Source organism: Ochotona princeps, chromosome 2, assembly GCF_030435755.1.
Source record: "Ochotona princeps isolate mOchPri1 chromosome 2, mOchPri1.hap1, whole genome shotgun sequence".
NCBI classification, from domain to species: Eukaryota; Metazoa; Chordata; class Mammalia; order Lagomorpha; family Ochotonidae; genus Ochotona; species Ochotona princeps.
The window spans coordinates 43,867,412-43,891,575 of record NC_080833.1 but is presented as its reverse complement, the minus strand read 5'-3'; the positions used below and the strand labels follow the sequence as shown (position 1 = coordinate 43,891,575).

Genomic DNA, 24,164 nt, shown 5'->3' with positions numbered 1-24,164 from the left:
TGTGTGTCGCTGCCACAGCAACCAGGGTCTTGTGATTCACACAGATCCTCCCGGCTGCGTGGGCGCCACGTGGCGTCCCCCGACACAGTTCAGGCGCTGGTGGCGCCTCGCCTCACTCCCCTGCCACTCCGTACCCTTTCAGGACCGCCTTACTGGAGATCTGCCTGTCCACAGCTGCAGGCTTGACAGTCCTAGGTGTTCCCTACAGAGCCCTGCTTTCAGTCTTTTGCGGCCGAACAGACTCTGGCTTCTGGCTGGATCTCCGTGTGCTTCCCCAAGGTCTGGGACAACCCAGACTCAGGAAGCATCTCTCAGCGTTCACCTGGTGCTGTTGGGAAACTGAGGCAAGGAAAAGGAAATGAGGAGAGGAGGCAGACCTAGGAGCCCAGCTTGCATGAAGGGGTGTGTGTGTTGGGGAGGACCTGCAAGACAGAGGAGCACACCTTCCCTACTAGCCCTGCCCATGTCCCTCAGACATAATGTAGAATGCCTGGGACCCGGATGGGGCAGCTCCCCCAGTGGCCTGGTGGCTGCGGTGTGGTCATGCCACCAAGAAAAGGAAGCCTCTGACCCTGTCAGATCGAGAAGGCTTATTGTAGAATTCCAAACCCAACCCTAAAACCTAGTTGTGACCTGCCAGGTGGGGACAGGAGGTGAGGGTGCATGGTTCTCACCCCCAGCAGCAGCACCCCCGCCCCCGGGAGCTATGTGGGTGTGTACAGCACCCAGCCCCACTCGTCCCTTTATTTCTGCCAAGGGCTGTGGGGGGAGGGTAGGTTGAGAGAGATGTGATGTGTCCCAGGTCCCGCATCAGCCAGGGAAACCTGGGCCAGAGGCACTATGCACTCCTCCCAGTGCCCCTGACATTGCCAGCTGACACTCATGCAGTTTTGCCAAGCCAGAGTCTCAGGCACATGACCATGGCTGCTGGCAGAGCGTCCCCACTGCCTGACTGAGCTGGCGGTCAGAGGTGGGTTAGGCCCACCTCTGAGTCACTGCTGCAGCTGAGGGGTCTGGGCAGTCCGTTTCCTTCTCCGAAGTTCTGTCCTCTTCGCTGTAAAGGAGGCAAGCAATCTCCACCCAAACTACAGTGAGGATGTGGCAGCTGGCTTCCGTTAGCATCAGGAGCAGGAGACAGGAGCACAGGGAGGGGCTGAGCAAGCGTGTGTTGGACCAGCCCCCACAAAGTGATCAGTTTACTCAACTGAAGGAGTCAGTAAGTCCCAAACAACTTCCCAGTAATGCATAAATCCTCCAAGAGAATTATTTGAATCCTGGCGTGGCTACTGCCTAGCTGGTGACCCTGGCCAAGCTGCAGTGCTTTGCTGTGCCTTGGACAGGTGGTGAAGGAGGAGGAACTGTTTCCAGGTGTCAGTGAGGCATGGATGTGACGCAGTCAAGCCCTGGGCATGGGAGAGCCCTTGGCCAGCCCCGGGGCTGCTGCGGATCCGCTTGGCAGCTTCTTTACCTCTTTCTCACTGCCCCAGGCCTTTTCTTCCCACTACCTTCAGGAGTGACCAGAGCATCCAAGTCAAGGTCCAGTGGGCCGGGAGAGCTGGCTGCCGGGCAGGCTGGGCGAGGCCAGGGTGAGTCAGCTCAGCACCTGCCCGTCACAGTGACTTGCTTACTTAGGCTGATCACTCACTCTTTCTGGTGTAACCTCCTCCCACTCCCCATGGACAGAGGAGGAAACACCGAGCTCAGGCATGGAAGGTTACCAGCCCTGGGTCACACCTTGGATAAGCGACATGCAGCGTTAGAGAGCTGCCAGGTCATAAAAACCACTGGTGGGGCTCTACCGACATGAGCTGCTCTGGCAGGCTGAGTCTACATGGTTGGGCTGTGACCTAGGTCTCCACTCCTGCCAGCTCTCCCACTCTTGGAGCTCCTGACACAGGGCTACAGGTCCCTAGAACACACCTGGTTCCTTCAGGGAACTGCTGGCTTTTTCATGCTTTTCCTGCTGCCCATATGCTTTTGCCCAACCATCCAGTGCTTACAATGGCCCAAGGTGGAACTCAAGTGTGCACCAACAGGTGATGCATAAACAAAATGTGATCTGAGAATGCGATGAAATGTATGCAGCCTTGAAAAGGGAAAATTGTTACATACTTCAAGATGAATCTTAAATACATTCTTCCTGATTTTCAAAATATATATTTCACTTTATTTGAAAGATATAGAAACAGGGAGATGAGAGAGCTTCCATCCCCTGGTCCACACTCTAGAATGGCTTCAAGGAGCCAGGCTGGACCAAAACCAAGACCTGGAACTCAGAGTCTCTCACATAGGTGGCAGGGACCCAAGGATTTGAGCCACTGTCGGCTGTCTCCCATGTGAGCGGGAACAGAAGTGGAGTTGCTGGGACTTAGGCGCTCCAGTGTGGGATGGGACACCTCAAGCTATGTCTTAACTCTGCCCTGAACACCCAGCCAGTTGATGACATCACAAAGGGAATACGTGAAACACAAAGAAACAAACACCAGGCACAGGCACCAGTGGTAGTAGGGGAGAAGTTAGAGCCACAGAGAGGAGACAGAGATGTGGTCTCGGGTGCCATGAGCAGGGGCCATAGTGATTCAGGCTCAGCAAGGTGGCATTGCCTTAAGGAAAAGTTTTCTGAGGATGTTTGCACACAATGTGAGTGTAATTGATGCCAGTTACTTAAATATGAATGACATGATAAATTGGTCTGTGTTAAGTATATGCTGCCACATTGTTATACTCATTTATCTGAAAGAGTTACTGAGAAAGTAAACAGCGCTATGATTCAACTGGCTAATGCTCCACTTCCAAGTGCCAACATCCCATATGTATCCCTGCTGCTCTGTTTTCCTTCCAGCTTCCTGCTTATGGCCTGGGAAAGCAGCAGAGAATGGCCTAAAGCCTTGGGACCCTGTACCCATCCATGTAAGAGACCCTAAAGAAACTCCTGGCTCCTGGCATCAGCCCAGCTCAGACTGAGTGGTCATTTGGGGGATGAACCACCAGATGGAAAATCTTTCTGTTTTTCCTTCTGTGTAAAAATCTGCCTTCCCAATGTAAAGAATCAGATTTAAAAAAAAAAAAAAAAGAAAGAAAGAAAGCAGAAAGAAAAAAGAAAGTTACTGAGAGAGGGAGAGATATACAGAGATTTTCCATCTACAGTTTCACCCTCTCCCCCTAAAATGGCCATAACCGCTGGGCTAGGCCAGGCTGAAGCCAAAAGCCAGGAGCTCCATCTAGGTCTCTCATGTGGATGGCAGGGGTTTCAAGTACTTGGGCCATCTTCCACATGCCAATAAAAGGGGGTTGGATTGAAAGTGGAGCAACCAAGACATGAACCAGTGCCCATATGAGAGGCTGGTGTCAGAGTCAGCTTAATCTGCTATGCTACATGCCGGCCCCACCAAATTTTTAAAAAATTTTATGGGTCCAGTGTGATTTAGTTCAGTGCCTAAATCCTAGCCTCACAAGCGCCAGTTTGTGTCTCAGCTGCTCTACTTCCCATCCAGCTCGCTAATTATGGCCTGAGAAAGCAGTAGAGGATGGACAAAAGCCTTGGGATACTGCATCCACATGGGAGATCTGGAAGAAGCTCCTGGCTCAGTTCTGGCCATTGTGGCCACTTGGAGAGTAAACCACCGGATGAAAGATCTTTGTCTCTCCTTCTCTGTGCAAATCTGCCTTTCCAATAGAAATAACAAAAATTTTTAAATTAAATGTTATTGTTATTTTTTTAACACTTTATACATAGTTGAGAGGAATGCATGCCCGTATTGGTCTTTGATCAGGGTGGGGAGGGTAAAGGCATGGAGGAAGGTAGGTGGGGCAAATGTTTCAATTATTTTTTTTCCTGTATCCTCAGGGGAGAAAGGGGAAGAAACCCTCCCCACTGTCAAACCACATTAGCACCTGGAGATGGGGAGGGGAGACAGTCATTTCATGACACCATAGAGACCCTAATATGGGGAGGCATGATACAAGGAAATTATTTTAATGGTTTTGACAGTTCTGAGACATTGTTAGTTTTGTTGCACTGGGGCTGAGAAAATGTTTTCAAGGTCTATTGGCTGACCAAGTCCACCTTAGTGCATCTGCAGACCCAGAACAAAACTTGGCCGAAAGAGTGCAACAAAGCTTGTTGCAAAGCTTGGTCAGGAGTGATCCAACCTGATCTGCTTTCCATCCTCTGATGAGGCATTCTACATCCTTTGCTGGCCTAGATGAGCTGGCTGGCATGGCTTCCATGTACATCTGAGCATGCTGTCCACTGTACAGGCATCAGCAACTGAGGAGGCCCAGTCCTGATGCATGCATTCCAGGATCAGAGTGCATATATTGTGACCTTCCCCATGGCCAGGGTTTTAGTACAGCCATCTAGTTGGGGAATTCCCCAAGAAACTTTGTCTGGGTTGATCTCACATGAACTATGGGTGCTGTGGTCTAGCCCAGCCAGGCCCAACATAGGCCCTCTCTTCACAGATACCAGAGTGTGCCTTGGCTTGGTGAAGGTGACTCCCCAGTAACCCCCACCAGACCTGCCCCCAGTCCTAGCTTTTGCATATACTAGCATGTGATATGGCCTAGCCCGGTCTGCCCTGCAGCTCGTCTGGCTCTTGTGAACACTCATGGGTGCTATAGCTTAGCTCATTCTGCCCAGCCCCCAGATCTGATCCACATGTATGCTGACAGGTGCTGCAGGCTTGACCAGCCAAGCCCATCTCCAACCCCAGCTCTCATTCTCATGAGCAGAAGTTGTAGCCCAGCAGGGAAGTGCCCACAGTTCCCGTAGTGTGGAAGTGGGCAGATCCATTTCCAGACCTGAATCTTATGCCTGGTAGGAGGTACCATAGTCTAACCTGACATGACTTGTCCCAGTCCTGGCACTTGCTGGCTGGGGCTGCAGCCTAGCCTGGTTGCCCCACCCATTCTTTCTCTTGTGCAAGGCTGCTTCCACACACACCAGTGGAAGCAGTGGCCCAGCAAAGGAATCTCCGAAATCCCTTTACCAGGCCTGCTCCCAGCCCTGGGTCTTACATGTGCTAACAGGTGCTGTGGTTCAATATGGGCATTCACCAGCAGGTGCTACAAGCTGGCTCAGCCAAGCCCTCATGTGACCTTGTGGGTGCTGCAGTCCAGTCCGCCTGGCCTGTGCCCCACCCTGACCCTTGCTCATGCCCAGCATGTGCTGTGAACTGGCCCAACACGACCTGTCCCCAGACCTGGCCCACTCCAGACCCAACCCACACAAATGTCAACCTCTACCATAGTTTCTTGTTTTGCTTTGTTTTTAAAAATTTATTTATTTTTATTGCAAAGTCAGATATACAAGAGGAGGAGAGACAGAGAGGAAGATCTTCCCTCCAATGATTCACTCCCCAAGTGACCACAATGGCCAGTGCTGCGTTGATCTGAAGGCAGGAGCCAGGAACTTCCTTCAGGTCTCCTACACAGGTGCAGGGTCCCGAGGCTTTGGGGCTATCCTCGACTGCATTCCCAGGCCACAAGCAGGGAGCTGGATGGGAAGTGGTACCGCCGGGATTAGAACCGGCACCCATATGGGATCCTGGCATGTTCAAGGCAAGGACTTTAGTTGCTAGGCCACCGTGCTGGGCCCTGTTTTGTTTTGTTTTTTAAAAGTCAGGAGACTGGAACTTGGGCCAGGACTCTGACCCAAGTTCTCCAAACCAGAGTCTTACCAGTGTCACACACTTGTCCCTGCTCATATAATTTTTCAAGAAGCAACAAGGGTGGCAGTAGCCCAGCTCTATGTGGAATAAGGAGGGACTTGCAAGTCTGAAGCTGCCACAAAACCCAAACATCATCAGAGGACTGACAACCCCTGCAGCAAGGGGCTCTCCAACACCCAGCTCCCGCCAGAGGTTAGGGAATCACAGATGAACGAGTGCAGGCTAGGGTGGAATTGAGGGGAAGAAGGGGGATAGTGTGTTCCCAGAGCAGCCATGCCACCCCTGGGCTCGGGGGAGGTACCGGACCTTGTACAACAGAGCTTTTTTTTTTTTTTTTTAATTTATGTATTTATTTGAAAGACAGAGTTAGAGATCATCCATTTCCCGGTTTACTCCCCAGATGATCACAACAAAGCCACCAGCCAGGAATTCCATCCAGGTCTCCCATGTGGGTGCAGGGGTCCTTGAGCCATTCTCTCCTGAGTTCCAAGGTGCACTAGTAGGGAGCTGGATCGGAAACGAAGCATCCATGACTCACACAGGTGCTATCATGGGATGAAGCATAACAGATGAAGGCTTAAGCCATTGACCTACAACGCTGCTTCCCCTCCCCCCAGGTAGGAATCACAGATTATAAAGACTGAAGAAGCCAAACACAGAGCCCAGGGTCTTTCCCCCAGCTTAGCATAAAGTATGAAGAGACCGCAAGTGGGCAGCCTGTTAAATAAGGACCAAATGTAACAATAGTAAACGTGGACACTTGGGTCCTGTGGCGACGATGGTACAGCACACTGAAGGCAGTCTGGGTAGCTAGGAAGGCCAGGCTTGACAGAGTTCCCAGAGGGAGAGTGGGGCCGCACGGGAAAAGAAGGGCCGGCCAATATGCAGCAAACTGGGCTCCTTGGGCGAGTCGCAGTCCCGTGACCCGGGCAAGTTCCTTTCCTCCAGTGAGCCTCAGTTTCTTTTTCGTTTCGCCCCAGGGTTTGTGCGCTTGCACCTGTTTTTCTGGTTGTGCTATGCCGACGCCTAACAGCCGCTGAGCAGGGAAAGCGGAAACACCCACAGGGCGCTCCCTCCCTGGCTGACACGAGGACCCACCCATGGGCAGAAGGCGCCCGGCACTGGGAAGCGGCCGCTCCCTCGGCCTCTGCGTGCCCTCCTCGCTCGCGAGACAATCGATCTTCTGCCCGGTGCGAGGCCAGGAAGCATCGGGATCGTCATGGCGGAGCCGGAGACCATGGCTGACGACCTGGACGCGCTCATCGACGACCTGGACTACCTTCCGGGCCACTTCCACCTGGAGATGCAGTTGAACTTCGAGCCGCGCTCGCCAGAACCGCTGCGCGCCCGGGACCTGAAACTGCAGCGGGAGGGCCTGCGGCAGGAGCTGGAGCTGACGCCTGCCTTGCAGCAGTCGGCAGTGCGGCACCTGCTGGGCGCGTTCGCCTTCTACCTGGAGGAGCTGGACGAGGCCCGAGAGAGCTTCCTCGAGGTGGCTCGCGAGGACCCGGGCAACCTCAACGCCTGGGCCAATCTGGCACACGTGTACGGGCGGCTGGGCCAGGAGGAAGAAGAAGAGGCATGTGCCACACGACTGGCTGGCCTCATGGGCCTGGCGGAAGACCCCGAGGCCACCGGGGACACGCAGCTCCGTGCTGCGCGCTGCCTGGCGGAGCAGGGGTATGCTCATGGCTTCGACGTGGGTTGCGCTAGCCCAGAGGAGCGCGTGCGGGTGCTGGCAGCGGGTATCGCACTTTACGACAAGGCGCTGGGTTACGGGCCACAGGTAGGTGACTGCCACATCCACCTCAGACTGGGAGGGGCGTGAGTTTGTGGAATCCCTTCCTTCTGCAGAGCACCTGGACAACATTCCCCACTCCACCCCACCCCCGCACTCCTCCTCCATCCCCATGCATCCTGCCCCTCCTATCTATAAAGTCTATCTCTCCAGCCACCTGCTGCTCAGATGCAGTGGCTGCCATCCTCCCTGGGTGCCTGCCCTGCAGCTTGACCCTCTGCCTCATCCTTCCCTCTGCTGCCCAGTCGTGGTGTTCTATTCTGCTGGCCACAGCCCTCAGGAAGTCCCCACCGCCTGGCAGGTGCACCCAAGGCACCCTGGGCACTCTGTGTGCTGTCCTTCCAGCCCCAGCTGTTGCTGCATTCTTCTTGCTTTGTTCCCTATGGACCAGGACTCCTTAGAGCTCCCCTGGCCTCTCTCTTAGCTGCTTCTTAGTGTGCCCTGGGCTCGCCCTTTTCCTGGAAGGTTCTCTGCAGCCCCAGGTTCGACTCCAGTGTACCTCTCCTGCAGGTAGATCTGACACCCACTCCAGGTTCCTGCTGTCCATTTACAAGGCTCTTTCATCCTCATCCTTAAGTGTTAGGGAGTGGGACAGTGTCTGGCTGGGTACCACCGTGAGCCTCATGCCTGGCATGGGGCCTGGTACACAGTGGCAGTCAGTGACTGTACCCTGGGTGGATCTATGTGCAGCATGGGGACTGGCACTACTTAGATAAATTCTCAATACGTTTGTCATCAGTTGCTGCAGAGCAAAACCCGGTGCCTTAAAGCAGTAGGCACATTTCACTGTGCATGTTTTGTGGCCAAGGATCTCGTCACAGCTGAGCTCAGAGCCTGTGAGCTGGGTGCTTATCTGAAGGCACACGGGACAGGGCAGCCTCTGCTTCCCAGCCACTCTGCTGGCTGCCAGTGGAGCTTGGTTCCCTCACCCCCAGGATGACCCATCGCTGCAGCCAGGTTCTGTTCCTTAGGACCAAGTTGTCAGGCTCACCTCATACCTGAAGGGAAGGAATGACACAAGGTCATACATAGCATGGGAGGGTCACTTGGGGACCATCTCGGAGGCTGCCCACCCCCTAAGACTCTGACTGATGGACAATTGGCATTATCCGGTCTTACAGAAAAGGCTTCTGGAGTGCAGAGGGGCACCCTGGCCTCCGTGATGATCCAACACTGATGAGGTACTGTAGTATATCAGTCTGGGGCTGTCACTAACAATAAACCCTTGTACACAGTGCCCACATGGGGAAGGGAGACATCTTTTCACTTTTTTAACGTTTGTTTAATTTTTTTGGAAAGGCGGATTTACACAGAGAAGAAACAGAGAGAAAACGATTTTCAATCTGCTTGTTTACTCCCCAAATGGCTACAACAGCCAGAGCTGAGCCGATCCAAAGCCAGGAGCCAAGAGTTTCTTTGGGTCTCCCACTGACGTGCAGGGTCCCAAGGCTTTGGGCCATCTTCCACTGTTTTTCCCAGAACAGGGAGCTGGATGGGAAGTGGAGCAGCCTAGGCATGAACTGGTGCCCATATGGTATCCTGTCACAAGCAAGGCAAGGATTTAGCTACTGAGCCATTCCACTAGACCTGGAAGGGGAAACATCTTAACAAGTATTGGTTACTTACTGTAAGCCAGACCAGGTGTTTAAGAAACTCATGAACAAAGAGAGAAGTAAACATCACCTTAGCCCATCTTGCCTGTGACCTCCCTCTGCCAGCAGAAGCCAGAGGGATACATCAGAGAAGAGCACACAGCTGGCCGAGGGCACAGCATGTCTCCCCAGCCTGTGTCCTGTGACAGCACTAACAAGTTGCATTTTCTGATGCAAAAACAGGATCCCAGGGACTGACAGGGGAGTGCACTGTGCAGGCCTAACGCTAGCCTCAGTGGAGCTCCAGGGAGTCTGTTGTTGTAACTAGAGGGACAGGGACTGGGAGTCAAATGAGGCATACCCCACTTCAGTAGCCGGGAGCGGGGAGGCTTCTAGATGAGGTGGGAGTACGCTGGTGGGAGTACAGCAAGGGTACTGTCCACAGGTATGTGATGTGTGCAAAGGCACTTCCGGGGCCTGCAATGGGTGACAACTTTAGACAGCTGAACTGGAGCAGCCACTGAGGCCAGCCCAGTGGTGGGGGGAAGCTCACAGAGGGGCTTCAGTCTGACTCTTGCCTTCCTCCATAGCTGCATCTCTTCTTACTGCCATTGGCCTGTATTCCCAGCTGTTCTGAGCTGCTTGCAGTTCTCCCAACCAGACTGGGCTGCCTCGCAGCTCCCCACACAAGTGCTGGTCCCTGGGACTAGAAAGCACACTGCAGCCACTGAAGCCCAGCTCCAATGTCACCGCCTTCAAGAAGGCCTCCTTCACACAACCACACAGAGTCATGGTCATGATTGCCTTCTCTGGTCACCTTTAAGCCTTTAGAAGAACCCTGTGATGCCACTTTACAGATGGGGAAACTGAGGTACAGCAAGCTTAAGTGCCCTAAAGGGTACAGAGCTGATCAGTGCTGGTCAAATGCGCTCCACTGGAGAGGTCAGTGAAGCTGAGGTGTGATATGTGTATGCAAAGAGCTGGCCAGAAATGCGGGGGCACCCCTCCCAGGTGGCCGCTGGAAATCAGAGGCAGAGGGGGAACTCTGAGAAAGGTGGTGTGTGAGTTGCCCCAGGCCAGGGGGCTTGAGGAGGATGAAGACTGAGTCAGGGTCAGCGAGGGAGGGTGAGTGCCCCCAGGAGCGCGGCTATCACATGCCGCAGTTAGGGTCGTATCTCAATGGGGCTGGGACCGCTCTGGGCAGGGCAGAGGCCAAGGAGCACCAGGCTAGGTAGCCCAGAGTGGCTGCTTCCCTGGATTACCAAGAGACTCATCAGAGAAGCTAATGACCTGACAAAGCTACACAATACAGCTGTGTGTGTATGTGTGTGTCTGTGTGCATGTGCATGCGCCTCTGTGACTTCCCCCCTTGACCCTCCCCCTTTTCCCATTTCTCTTTCTTAAACTGTGAAGATTGCAGAGCCACACTGCTCCATCATGCCTGACCTCCCCGCCCTCAACAGCTGTCCCTCTGCACACGCAGTCTTGGGGACTTCCTGGTGTTGAGAGCCTGAGTTCTGGCGAGGGTGACCAGGCTGAAATTTAGCCTCCATCACCCCTCACTTCCCTGTGCCTCAGTTTCCTCATCTGGAAAGTGGAATTCTGATGCCAGTCTTGGGATGTCTGTGCAGGAGGACTGTGAGAGTTGGGCAGGCACCAGACAGGGTGTGTGTTGGGGTTCAGCTCTCTCTTGCTCCCTGCTTAACCTCCAGCCCCTGCACAACATTGTGGAGTGCTCCTTAACAAAGCCATGTCCAGCTGCTGGCTAGCTCCAAGTTTTTGTTGTTTTTGTTGTTGTTTGAAAATCAGAGTTTCAGAGAGAGAGAGGGCAGTGAGCTCTTCCATCTACTGATTCGCTCCCCAAATGGCCACAAAGGCTAGAGCTGTGCTCGTCCAAAGCCAGGAGCCAGGAGCCAGGAGCTTATTCCAGGTCTCCCACTTGGGTGGCAGAGGCCCAAGTACTTGGCTCATCCTTCACTGCTTTTCCAGGCCATTAACATGGATCAAATCATTAGTGCAACAGCCAGGACTTGAAACAATGCCCACATGGAATGCTGATATCACAGATGGCAGTTTAACGTGAAACGCTACAACATCAGTCCCCCTCCGAGACATTTCTTTCTTGTCGTCTTGAAGTGTGGGAGAGTGGATTATTAAAATTTTCCAGGTTCTTGGCCTTGAACATTGAGAAGCATTCCAAGTGCAGGCATGTAGTGAGAAAGTTTTTATTTGAAAGGTAGGAAAATAAACACACATGCATGAGAATCTGGGTGGCCCCAAGGGGAAAGGAGGCAGAGGTCAGGAAGGAGGGAAAGCACCCAGCACCTCCTCCAGCATGGGCTCTGTCAGAAGAGGAGCTCTCCCCAGCTGCTGACATTGTTTATGATGTTTATGATCGGAGCGAGAATCCCACTGGTTTCTAGGCATGTTAGCAAGGAATTGGATCAGAAGTAGAGCATCCAGATCTCGATCCAGCATCCGTATAGGATGCCCTTATTACAGGCAGAGGCTTAGCCTAAGCCATGGCACCAACTCCAGTGCACTGATTTTTATTCAAACCCCGCAGGCACACTGCTGGGTGCTGTGCGTCTGCCCTGCACACAGGCTAAGAGAGGGCAGAGGCTCACCCAGCCTGAGCAGTGCACCTTGCTTGTCTGGGTTTTATTGAGTGTCTCAGCAGCAGGGGTGGGGGTGGTGTTGGCAGGTGTGTGAATTCCAATCTATCACCTGCCCAGAGGACAAGGGACCTGGCAGGAAATGCTGGGAAGGTGCCCTAGATCAGCAACACACACATACTTGCCTGTGTGTACAAAGGTGTGTACACACACACACCCATGTACACAATTCTATGATGCTGAGTGGCTTGATTTGGCTCAGTGAGGAGAGGAGCTGGGGAAGGCAGGATGATGAGCCAGCCTCTGTGCCTGCTGGGGGCGCTTCACAGAGGATCTCACTTCATCCTCACATCAGCAGATCTGACCTGTGATGAGCCTATTTCTACACATGAGCAAACTGAGGCTCAGTGAGGGGCAATGACATGGTCAAGAGTGACTGCCAGGAACTGATTCAAGTCTGTGGGGAATTAAAACATAGATGGAAGACCAGTGTAGCCTGTTTTATTGTTTTTTATGTAAAAATATTTCATTATACTTGAAAGGCAAAGAAAGAGAAAGAGAGGGAAAGCTCTTATATCTGCTCATTCATTCGCCAAATCCCATAGCCGTCAGAGCTGGGCCAGCCAAAACCAGGAGCCACAGACTTAGTTTGTGTCTGTCATATTGGCTCGGAGACCCGAGTACTTGGGCCATCCTCTTGGGCATACCCTCTTGGGCACACCCATGTCCAGAAAGCTGGATCAGAAGCACTGTTGGCTGGGACTTGAACGAGGCACTTCCATATGGGATGCAGATGTCCCAGGCAGTATGTTGACAGTGCCCACTCCCACCCCGGCTCCAGCCCTCTGATGGCCTTGGGGCCACTTCTCTTGTCTTATAGGTATTTTCTGAATTTTCTTCTGGCTCCTCTTCCAAAACTACCCTGCCACCAGCTCTCCCGTCTCCTCCCAGTATCCAGGAACCAAAATCGCTTTGAGTGGCATCTGGCCACCCATCCCCCAGTCACTCAAGGGAGATCTTATACACTAAGGGTGCAGGATAGCAGGGTCGTGGGGAAGATGCAGCCATGCTTGTCATCAACGCAGGTGGCAGGAGGGGTCTTCAGACTAGCTGCCACAGTGTGACAGCTCCATGAGGACAAAAGAGGAGACCAGGCTAGCCCTGTTTCACTAGGGACAATGAGGTAGGGATGTGTCCTAAAGGAGGCAGCCTGGGAACCTGCAGTCCGTGTGTTGAAAACTCAGACTCCATGTGGACACCAGTCCAGACTTACTGCCAGGGTGTGGCACCCAGCCCTCCAGTGCCTTCCCTCTGTACCAGCACACCTGTGACATGAGTTGGCCACACAGGATACTCTGTATCCAGATGCAGAAGCTGAGCGAGGGGCCTTTCTGGGACCCTGGGGGAGTGAGTGGTAGCCCTAGGTTTATGTGGCACACCTGGACACTGTGCTGTATGTGCAGTGGAGAAGGTCCCAGCCAATCAACCCAGCAGCAGGCTGGGCATGGGCAGGTCTGGGTGTGTAGGAGCGCAGGGGCCCTCCTCTCCTGGGCGCATAGAGGACATTCCGGTCCCACTGGCAGGATGCAACCATAAAGCTGCTACCGCTGGACCTGCATTTCTGCAGAGTCAGCCCTTCCCGGGCCAAGGCATGAGATGAAAAAAACAGGGGCATTGCAGGGAGGCAGATCTGAACTTGAATCTTGGTGTTTCTGCCCTGGGCTGTGGGACTGGGCTGGTGGCTGATTTTTGTCGATTTCTGTTTCCTGGTCCAGCAAGAGGAAGAGGACGGGGAGGAGGAGGTTCTCTGGCTTCCAAGGCTGAGTTGAGAAGCCAGGGTCAAGGTGCACTGAGGATATGCCAGAAAGTAAATGTGCCCTTGGGGAACCTGACTGAGACGTGGAGTCCAGCTGTGGCCAGGGACAAAGGTCAAACAGCAAGGCAAATATTGCCCTTCCGGACTTACTGGTCTCTCTGTCCAGCCTGCTCAGCAGCAAAGAGCACAGTGAGTGGCTGCCTAGTAAAGTAAGTTTCTGTTGAAAATTCTCCAAACAGCCAAGCCCTGACTCACAGTCTTCCCCAGGGCCACTTCTGGCAGGGAGAAGAAGGCTTCTCCATCTGGCTTCCCCTACCCAAGCCCCCTTTCCGATGTGGTTCCACCAGGTCACCCACTCTGTCACCTTCTGTAGGAACCTGGCCCTTCAGGTTCCCCAGGAGAGGGCAGTGCTGGGCCCTCTTATCCCCCTGCTAGCCTGGTTTTCACTCCACTCTTAATGGCATGCTACAGTGAGTGGTAGCCTGCCTGTCTCTTTAAAGATTTTTTTTTTTTTAATTGGAAAGGCAGATACACAGAGAGAAGGAAACACAGAGAGAAAGATCTTTCATCTGTTGATTCACTCCCCAGGTGGCCGCAAAAAACCGAAGCTGAGCCAGCCTGAAGCCAGGAACCGGGAGCTTCTTCCTGGTCTTCTACATGAATGCAGGGTCCTAAGGCTTTGGGCCATACTCTACTGCTTTCCCAGGCCACAAACAGGGAGCTAGAAGGGAAGTGGAGCAGCCTGGATTAGAACTGGCACTCATATGGGTTCCCAGCACACGCAAGATGAGGACTTTAACCATTAGGTTATCATGCCATGCCTGGTAGCCTGCCTCTTGAACCTCAGCATGCAAGAAAGGGCCTTGGTTAGAACACTCCAGGAGGCTGGACCAGATGCAACAGGTCAGGAAGTTGTCTTTTTAGCCAGCTCCCCATGGGCCTGAGAGCCCCCTCTTGGAGACACACTGGTCTCCAGCAATTCAGTGTAGGGATCTTGTCTTCCAGCTTCTGCCATGTGCCAGCTGTGTCACTCTGGGCACCTTGCTTAGCCACTCTGTGCTGTAATTGCTTCATCTGTAAACTGGATCAATAGCAGCTGCTACTTCATGGGTAATTCTTGAGCAAGACAAACGGGTCAATGCATGTAAGATACCATGACGATGTACAGTAAGTGCTCAAGAAACTGTGCTGTTATTAATGCTGGGCTTGCACCACAGCCCTATGGCTCCGAGGATACCTTCATGTTTGGGTTTTCCCATCTGCACTCAGTGGGGGAATGGTGCCTACTTTGCAGGCTGCTCTGGGAGCAGGTGGAATGTGGGCAGAGGCCTCAGCAAATACTGGATGCTCTCTGTGCCTGGTTAATGTGGGCAGAATGAGAACTTGAAGTCAGAGAGACCTGGGCTGAAATGATGAGGTGAAGGCAGTGAGTCAGGGCTGCTATCTGCTTCAGTGTCCTTGTGAGGGTCCCAGAGGAGCTGGCCGTATTCTGAGAAGCCCCTGCTTCAGTTCCGTCTCTCTTCTCAGTCCCCAGGGCCTACAGATCTCAAGTGAGGGCCAGCATGGGCCCAGCAGTCAGTCTTCTAGACCACAGCCTCCCCAGCTCACACACTGTGGTGAAGATTAAACTGGGGCAGCAGTGGGGTGCCCACCCCAGGCAGGGCAGATCTTCGGCATCCAGCCGTGGTGCCCTGAGCTGAGCTCGTCCTGGGCTGCAGCCAACTCTGGCTGCTGGGAGTTGTAAATTCTGCAGTTGAATTTCTCTTGGGCTAAGAGCTTCCTTGCAACTCCCTTCTCCAGGAAAGAGAACAACCCCTGGCCTTCTCTGGGAAGGGCAGGGCCATCAGAGGCCTGTTGAATTTCATTTATGGCTCTGAGGCGCACCAGCCTGCCCCTAGGAACAGCTTCATCAGCTGCTTTCCTTGCAACCGGAAGAATTTTTTTAAAGAGACAGCCTATTTTAGGGCCAGAATTGAACAGTTTCATTACCGGGACAGGACTTCAGCCCAGGCACAGTGAAGCCTGTTTGTTCCCTCTGTAAACCCACAAGCCCTCCTGTAGATGTCAAAGGAGGAGTCCCATTAAGCCCTGAAGAGTTGCCCTTACAACTCCCGCATATTGCCACCAGGTGGTGGTATTGCTAGTTTAGGCAAGTTCTTGAATAGCTTGAGAATAGGGACCTGCAGCAGAGTGGTGATGAAACCACTGGATTTAAAGTCCTGATTTAAGTGATGTGGGGCCTTGAGTAAGTCACCTCACTACTTTGGCCTCAGTGTCCTCAGCCACAGATAATGAAACATCAAGAGAACAGTGCCGAGGACCTGGCTTGGACCAGCCCCAGCTGGGGCTTGAGCAAAATCCCAGCTACAGTCCTGTCAGGTGCTAACTGGGTGGCCACCTGGGTGAGGCCTGCTGCTCCTTGAAGACCCTGTTCTAGTATCTCCTCCTCCAGGAAGCCTGGGAACACTCCTGGATTGGAAGAACCCTTCCCCTGGTTCTGATAGGCCTGTCTACCTTCTCACATTTTTGGGCCTGTCATTCCTGCCATCAGGTGGGCAGGGTGGCCTAACGGTGGGACCTGCTGTGGCTCTCCTGGCTTCATTGCTCAGCCTATAGCCACACACACAAGAAATGCAGGCTGGGAGATTCTATCTTCGGGCCTCCCCCAGAGTGAAGAGATCCATGGGCAGTCACCCTGTCCCTGGGATACCGTGCACAAGGTCCTTCACGTCCTTTCCTCCATCAAGTTCACTCCGGGGCTCCCCAGAGCAGCTGCAGCTGAGCCCTGGGTCACCCTGCCCCAATCACACCCTCTGTGCTCCTGCCCACCTGGCTGCTCCTCCCTACCCCTCACCCTAGGGCTCTGCTCCCACCCAGCCTCCATCCAAGGTACCTTGGGCTACACTGCACCTCAGAATGCCAACATGCACCTGAAACCTCCATCCTCAGCCTGAGAGAGGCCTGTTCATCTGCTGCCCAGTGTCTACACCACTCTCTTGGCCTTGGTGATCCAGCATAGGGTAGGGAGTTTGATTCTCAGTTTGGACAATCTCGAGCGGTGTGACCTTAAACAATTCTCTCTCTCTCTGTCTCAATGTGCTTATTGGTAACATGGGGCTAACAGCTCCCTCCCAGGTGTGTTGGGTGCCAGAGACCTGGCCCAGAGTAGGGCCACAGCCAAGTCCTTTCATTTAGGCCTGTGTTACTGCCCCAGCCAGCCTGGGTGCCTGTTTGGGTCAGGGTGAGGATGCGGTTCAGTACCCATCTCCACAGCCTGCGGTCCACAGCCTCACACTCTCGATGCTCAGAAGCAGGGCTGAGCTGAGAGCTGCTGGGGTGCTGGCTGCAGGAGAACATGGCAGGGATTGGTGGGGGCAGAACTGAGAGCACCAGGAGGTGATCACAGAGGGAGGGAGGGCTGGGGCCCAAGGCAGGGCTGCTGATGTGCACTGAGGGTTTGATTGGTTTTCATTAAAATTCCTTCCTCAGGCAGGAGCAGCTATTCCCATAAATAACTGCATAAATATTTTATCTGCTGCCCAAGTCGGTCTAAATGCACAGCAAGCCTGGCAGGAATAGCAATGAGAAAGCAGTGCAGGGGGGTCCTACTTTACCTGGGATTCAATATGCCCTGAGAGGCTTTCCTGGGCAGGTGGCAGCTGAGGGAAGGAGTTAAGGGGGAGAAGCAGTGGGCAGTGGGGGACAGGGAAGGTGGACAGTGGAGGACAGGCCTTGCAGGGACAAGGCAGGGTGGGGAAGGGGGCAGGCAGAGGACACAGAGCATGGAGGGAGCAGAGCGGAGGTACCTTCTATACCTGCTGTATTCTGGGCACCTCGTTGGGGCATGCACTTAGCTTGTCCCATCCTCCACCCTGTACTCCCAGTGCAGTCGCTTTATTCAAGGCAATCAAGGGTGTGTGAGATGAGAGCTCTGGGGTTCAGAGAAAGCAGGGGCACCATGGGCACTCCAGCACAGTAGTATAACCAGTCTCTGCTTCTGCAGGTCCCGGTGGAAGAGAAAAGGGGCTGGTACTTCACCATGGCAACACTGTTCATCAGGTCAGGCTCAAAAGGGACGGACAGGGAGCACCGGCTGGTGTGTGTGGTGGGGGGCGGATTGTGGTCTGGCACCCCGGTAGCGGTGAGAGGCGGAGGTGGCTCAGCCTATCCCACACCAGGGCTTCCCCAGACCCCCAGAGGGGACTAGGAGCAGATGCCGATGGTCATGTTTCTTTGGTGGCCGCAGGCTGGATGGCATCTTCCTGGAGCTAGGCAGCGAGGAGCAGAGGAGGCTGCCGGCCTTCAACCGCACCCTGGCCCTGCTCCGGCAGGTCCTCAAGTCCTCGGATCCCCACCACCGAGGTAGGAGTTCTTGTCGTGGACTCTGCTTACTCTCCCTGCACCGTGGCCGATTGCTCTGCCCGCCGCAGGGATTGTCCCCAGCTCTGGCACTGGTGCCTTTCCCCAGTCCCCGTCTCTCCCTTGCCTGTTGTCTCACATGCTCAGTGTTTGCCCATGGCTGCATCTCTAGACCTGGAGTAGTAGAGAGCACCCCTGTGTCTGCCCACCCCTTCACAGGGCAGGGGAGGGTTCACCTTTTCATGGCAGGAGCCCAAGCAGCTATGTGGGAGAAGTCGGGCCTGGCCTGTGTCCCCACTGCCCTCCTCTGTCCCTCTGCCCCAGATTGTCTGCTAGGGTTTCAGGCCACTGGCCCCTCCTTTGTCTCCATGGGGACTGACTCTTCCAGGAGAGCCAGCCCCTCTCCTCCCTGAGCGGGGAGGGGTGGGGGGTGGGACGGGGGCCTCTCCTCTGACCTCCCCACCATGCTGCTTCCTTAGAGTCCCTCTCCGTCCTCCTGCAGCTCTGGCCTGGTGCTACCTTGGGATGCTGTTGGAGAGAAAGGACACCTTCTCCACCACGCCCATGGGTGTGCACGACTGTGGGTATTCAGGGACGGAGCCGCTGGACTGCTTCGGCAAGGTGCGCACTCCCACCACTCCCACCCTGATTTGCTGGGGGTAGGTGGGGGTGTGGAGAGGATGCCAAACCCCAGCCTCTCCTAGAACACCTGCTGCTTCTTCAGCTCTCCCATGCTCCATCCCACACAGCTCTGCTGTGTCACACTCATCTTTGTCTGCTTAGACCTAAACCCTGCCCCAGTTCCCCAGTTCTCCAGTCTCAAAGCAGACCCACCTTGGTTCATTATGACTCCCTGTACTAGGAGTTGCCCCTGAAGGCCAAGGGGTGGGAGGCAGTCCCATGCAAGTTGCTGAAAACAGGCAGCAGCCACATCCAATGGAAAACCCATATTTTGTAAGTGTAGGGTAGGGGGAAGCTGATGTCATCCCCTTCTCTCCCCTGTTTCTGTAAAATGCGGGCACACATGCTGGGTGGGAGGGGTTCATGTGGGCTCTGGAAGAGTTTGCTGACCACAACTACCAAACCTGGTGAGAACTTGAGAGTGAGTGAGGCTTCCAGGAGTCTGAGTGACAGGGGGTCATGCTTGTGGTGTGACTGGACCAGCTGGCAGGTGGGCTGGGGTAGCTACTGGGGTGAGGGCACTGAGGTGACATGATACCACTTAGCTGGCTCCAGTGCACAACCACATGGTTTGTTCCCACCCTTTTCCCTCACCTAGGCCATTGAGATTGCCAAAGACCAGCCTCCTATACTGAATCGCCTAGCCAAAATCTTCCACTTCCTGGGAAAGCCTGATATGGCCATGGGCACCTGTAACATGGCCCTGGATGTGCTGCGAGACCCAGAGCTCAACCAGCAGGCGTACTGCACAAGGGCCAAGGTGGGTCACCTTCTAGCCCCTCCCCACCCTGCCATTGGGGGTCAGGAGACAAAAGTCAAAGCTAAGAACTACTGCCACACCCAGATGTCTGAGCATTAGGAGTCGTCAAGGCTCATGGCCATGTCATGCCAGAGCATACAGAGGCAACTACTGCACCTGCTCAGAGAGCCTGCCGGCCCTTCCACATTAGCCCTAGCACAATCCCATGGATCCAGGTAGAAATCTGGCCATCCCACCTTCTGCCCTGAGTTCTATGGCAAGCCTCCATCCCCATCTAAATGTCAGGGCCAGCAGCAGCTGATACCCAGGGCTTGGGGCCTGGGACCTGGGAGGTATCCTCGATACACAGTGGAGCAGACCTGAGGCAGTTCACAGGCAGCCTTGGCTCAAGTTCTGCCTTGCTACCATGAGCTAGGAGACCTTTGGCACACCCTGAGACTCGACCTCTTTCTTTGGGTACAGACAGCAGCCAGCCCCTTCCAGAGCCACAAGCAGAATGACATTCAGGTTTTTTTTTCAAGATTTATTTATTTATTTTTATTACAAAGTCAGATATACAGAGAGGAGGAGAGACAGAGAGGAAGGTCTTCACTGCCGATGATTCACTCCCCAAGTGACCGCAACAGCCAGTGCTGTGCTGATCCAGAGCCAGGAGCTCTTCCTGGTCTCCCACACGGGTGCAGGGTCCCAAGGCTCTGGGCCATCCTTGACTGCTTTCCCAGGCCACAAGGCAGGGAGCTGGATGGGAAGTAGAGCTGCCGGGATTAGAACCGGCACCCATATGGGATCCTGGCACGTTCAAGGCGAGGACTTTAGCCACTAGGCCACACTGCCGGGCCCAACATTCAGTTTTGTCAGGCTCAGAAAGAGCACATAGGAAGAGCCCAGAAGGAACTGGCTCTGATGGTGACTTGAATCACTGTCCCTCAAGGTCATCCCCTACAGAGTCATCCAGGTCTGCAAGTTCTACATTGAGGTGCCCGCTGCCTCCATCCCAGACCTGCCCTCTGCAGCCACCACAGAGTCCCACCTGCATGGGGACACAAAGCTGGAGCTCAGAGTCTGCTCTGGTCCCAGCCATTCAGTCCATTGCCCTCCACCCATCTGCACCCCACTCTCCACTATGTTTGACACCACCAAGCAGCAGATCTGCTCCTGGTCTTGGTCTCCACTGTGTAATGACTTAGCCAGCAGGTGCCCAGCAGGAGAATCCTCCCCTGTTGATGGGGTTATTATTAATATCAGTAACAATGGCATTCATCGTAATAGGAAGTCACAACATGTTTCTAGGGGCACTCTCAGGCTTGTGGTTGGATTTCATCCTCATGGGGATCCCATGAGCAAGGCTGGACATGTGCTATTCTGTTGAGGGGTACTAGGAGGTGGTGGCCCTCCCCAAGGCTCCTGCCTCCGGGCAGCTGGAACCTCAACATTAACTCTCTTAACTCCATCGTTGTCTTAAAATGCCAGGAGAGCAGGCCCAAAAAGGGAAGAGACCTCTCGGGATCTAGTAGGCAGAAGCCTCAATGCTTGCAGTGACCCCTGAAGGCAGGCTGGAATCCCACAACCTCCCGGCCCCCTGCTTCCAGTTCCTGCTGCACTCACACTGCACACCAGCCTTCTGGTGGCCTGGGTGGGCCTTGGCCTGGAACCACTGCCCTTCACCCAGCATCTGCCTGGCTCCCCTACCTTGCAGCTCTTGTTAAGAAACGTCTCACTGCAATTGTTAACCCCTCACCTGCTTCTTATTGCTTCCTCACATGGCTCACTCTCTTCTTGGAGCTAATGTTTCCCTCACATGCTTTTTACTCCTTCATCGTCTCTGTCCCCAACTACAAATAGAAGCTCTTCCAAGGCAGGGGACTCTGGCATTTGGCTCTCTTTTGTATTCTCAGCCCGAACAGCCAAGGCACACAGTACCTCTAGGGGAAATGTTTGTTGAGTAAGTGAAGGCACCAAGCACCTGTCAGGCACCCCAGTCATCACGGGCATGCCTTCAAGGAAGATGCTAATAACTGATTTTTGTTTGTTTGTTTTGTTTTGTTTTAAAGAAAAAGAAGTTCCCAGAGGTTGCTATGTGTTCAAAATCATGTGGCCCACAGTGGTGGGGTACATTCAAAACTCAGCCTTTATCAAATGAATGAGCAAATGATGCAGGGGCTCCAATTTCATCCCCAGCCCCCTCAGTAGGCACACAGGGACACCAAGGCCAGAGAGAGGGAGCGATACTACACCAGGACGTTAGCCTCTGAGCTGTCACCTTGAGGAACTTCCTGCTGGCTGCAAAGACGAAGCCTGACTTCCCAGTGTCGGGGAGTGGGGGGAAGCCTGGCAGAGGCCCCTGCTTGGCACCCCTCCCCTGAGCTTATCCTGCCTGCAGATCCACCTCAGGGCCTACCTGCATGACCTGGAGCGGGCCAAGGCGGGGCTCGGGGGCATGCCCGACAGGAACCACCTGGCCTGCGCCAAGGCTGACCTGGAGGAAGTGGTCAAGGTGTGCCCAGGCCTCAAGACCTATGTGGACATTGGCCAGGTAAGGCGGCCTCTGACTTGAGGAGCTCACGGTTTGATAAAACCTTACTCCTGCCAGGCTGAGCCTGGGCCCTGTGCACGGGGAACAGTCCCCACCCCTCCAGCCAAGAGAAGGACTAAATAAGAACAGATTTACAACAGGACTTGGCTCATCCTAAACACAGTATAACCCATCATCACCATCATCATCATTATTATTACTGAGCTCAGGAATAAGTACCTAGAAGTGACAATATCCTAATTTTTCTTAAATTTTTTAAATTGGAAATATAATTATAGAGAGCAAAGGAGAGGGAGCTCTTTGATCTGCTGGTTCACCTACCCCCCCCCCCCCCAAATGCCTGCAATGGCTGGAGCTGGGTTGATCCAAAACCAGGAGACAGGAGCTTCCTCTGGGTCTTCCGCACAAGTGCAGGGGCCCACGCACTCAGGCCATCCTTCACTGCTTTCCCAAGCCATGAGTAGGGAGCCGGATTGGAAGTGGAGCAGCCAGGACTCAAACTGGCACCTCTATGGGATGCCGGTGCTACAGATAAAGGCGGGACTTGCTGCACCGCAGCAGTGGGGGACCAGGGTTCAACAATATTCTAATTTTACACATGAGAAAAGTAAGGTCGACAGAGGGACTCACTCAAGGTTATATATGGCTAAGAACGGAGAGGCTGACCCTGGAATCCAGGGGTCTCCATCGTCCAGGAACAAAATTCTCTGTGAAAGGGAGCGGGGCGGAGGGAGGGCCATGAGCTCCGGGGATTGTACAGAGGCCAACTCAGCCCGCCGCTCCCGCTGCAGGTCTACTACTACATGGGCGTGGATGCCATGCAGGAACTGCTAGCGGTGGACGAGGCGGCGCTGAACCAGGCGCTGGTTTTCTTGGCCAAGGCCGGCGAATCGGAGCTGGGCGCCTCGCTGCCTGAGCTGCAGCTGCTGCGGGGCAAGTGCCTGCGCATCAAGGGCGAGGAGGCCAACGCTGCGGCCTGCTTCAAGCGTGCGGTGGAACTGGACGACACGGGCTCCTGCCATACCGAGGGTTTCGGCTGCCTGCTGGAGGTGCTGCTGGCGCAGTGGAGCCAGGCTCAGTTGAGCGACGCCCAGCTGGGCCATGAGGTGGATGTCTGGCTGCGCCAGGCCCAGGACAAGTACCCCGCGGCGCACCTGCGCCAAGAGCTGCAGCGCGTATGGCGAGGCCACACCTACGAGGTTCTGGGGCTGGCCCGGGCCTTGGTGGCTCAGGGACGGCTGGCGCTGGTGCGGCTGCTCTTTGAGACCATGGAGCACGAGGGGGATGCTGCTGGGGCTCCACGGGGCCGCCGGTCGTGTTCCTGGTGAGTTGGCGGACCCCACCCCGTCCACAGATGATTGGAGCACCTCTAGGCGCTCGCTAAGGGCCCTGTCTTGCCATGGGTCGGTGTCTGAGTGAGCAGAGCTGATCAGATCCACACGGTGCATGGGGGCGTTGTTCCAGCACAGCGGTTTCCAGGACCCCATTCCTGAGAGCCCAGGAAGGTGAGAACATACTCAACCAACCCGAAGGCAGGATCTACAAAGAAACCAAGATAGCTGTCTCCTGAGCCAAAGAAAATGTTTGCCTCCGTGGTAGTGATAGTCCCCTTCCCAGGCCCAGGACCCCTTGGTGGATTCGCCAAAAGCCCTCTCTGTCCTTGTAAGAAAACCTCTTCAATTTGGTGAGTGGTTCCACATCCTGCAGTGCAGGCAGAGGGCAGTTGGCACAGGGAGCTAGGCCCATCAAAGCACAGGCCCTGCCTTAGCCTGCCTGCCCAGGGCTCCTCCCTGCCTGCTTATCAGTTTTCCAGCAGCCCCCAACTTGAGCCTTGTAGTCTGACTCTCTGAAATGGAGTCTGTGAACAAATGCCTACTTCCTATTAGGAAGTGGCACCTGCTCCTATGCTTGGAGCTTCTGTATGAGAATAAAGGAAAGTATAGAGAACTGAGACACAAAATTTTGTCAAGGATGTGGACTGTGATTGCCACCAAGGCTTAAATTCTGTGAACCCACGTGCCAGAACTAATTGAAACCAAAATTCCAATTGAAGGTCTTGCTGGAGTCCAGGTTGTACATAATGGCAGCACCAGGACCCTGATGCCTTAAATGTCTTTGGCAACTTTCCCTTTCTCTGAAGAGCTATGCTCCAGGCTTTGCTCATCGACCTGGTCCTTAGCCTCGGTCGGGGCAGGCCAGCCTTGATCTTGCATCATGCACGAGTCTGTTGATGGATGGGGGACAGACTGAAGTACAGTGCCTCGGAACCCCCATCCTCCAGCTTCTTCCAGAATCATGGATGGAAAGTAGCTTGTCTGAAGCTGCACTTCCCAGCTGT

General features: G+C 54.3%; 1 protein-coding gene across 1 annotated transcript; it reads left to right on the top strand.

Annotated features, from left to right (window-relative positions):
* The first annotated feature begins 6,676 nt into the window (after positions 1-6,676).
* TTC22 (tetratricopeptide repeat domain 22) lies at positions 6,677-23,794 on the top strand. The gene is made up of 7 exons (XM_004588708.3): positions 6,677-7,458; positions 17,497-17,552; positions 17,740-17,855; positions 18,355-18,473; positions 19,132-19,293; positions 21,674-21,826; positions 22,618-23,794. The coding sequence occupies exons 1-7, from the start codon at positions 6,892-6,894 to the stop codon at positions 23,152-23,154; spliced, it is 1,710 nt and encodes a 569-aa protein (XP_004588765.2). The 5' UTR covers positions 6,677-6,891; the 3' UTR covers positions 23,155-23,794.
* The last annotated feature ends 370 nt before the right edge of the window (positions 23,795-24,164 follow it).

Bases quoted from the DNA above. Each gene is read 5' to 3' on its own strand.
- TTC22 (XM_004588708.3), top strand. From the start codon at position 6,892: ATGGCGGAGCCGGAGACCATGGCTGACGACCTGGACGCGCTCATCGAC. The intron at 17,553-17,739 runs GTCAGGCTCAAA...TGGTGGCCGCAG, and splicing joins ATGGCAACACTGTTCATCAG to GCTGGATGGCATCTTCCTGG. The intron at 19,294-21,673 runs GTGGGTCACCTT...TCCTGCCTGCAG, and splicing joins CGTACTGCACAAGGGCCAAG to ATCCACCTCAGGGCCTACCT.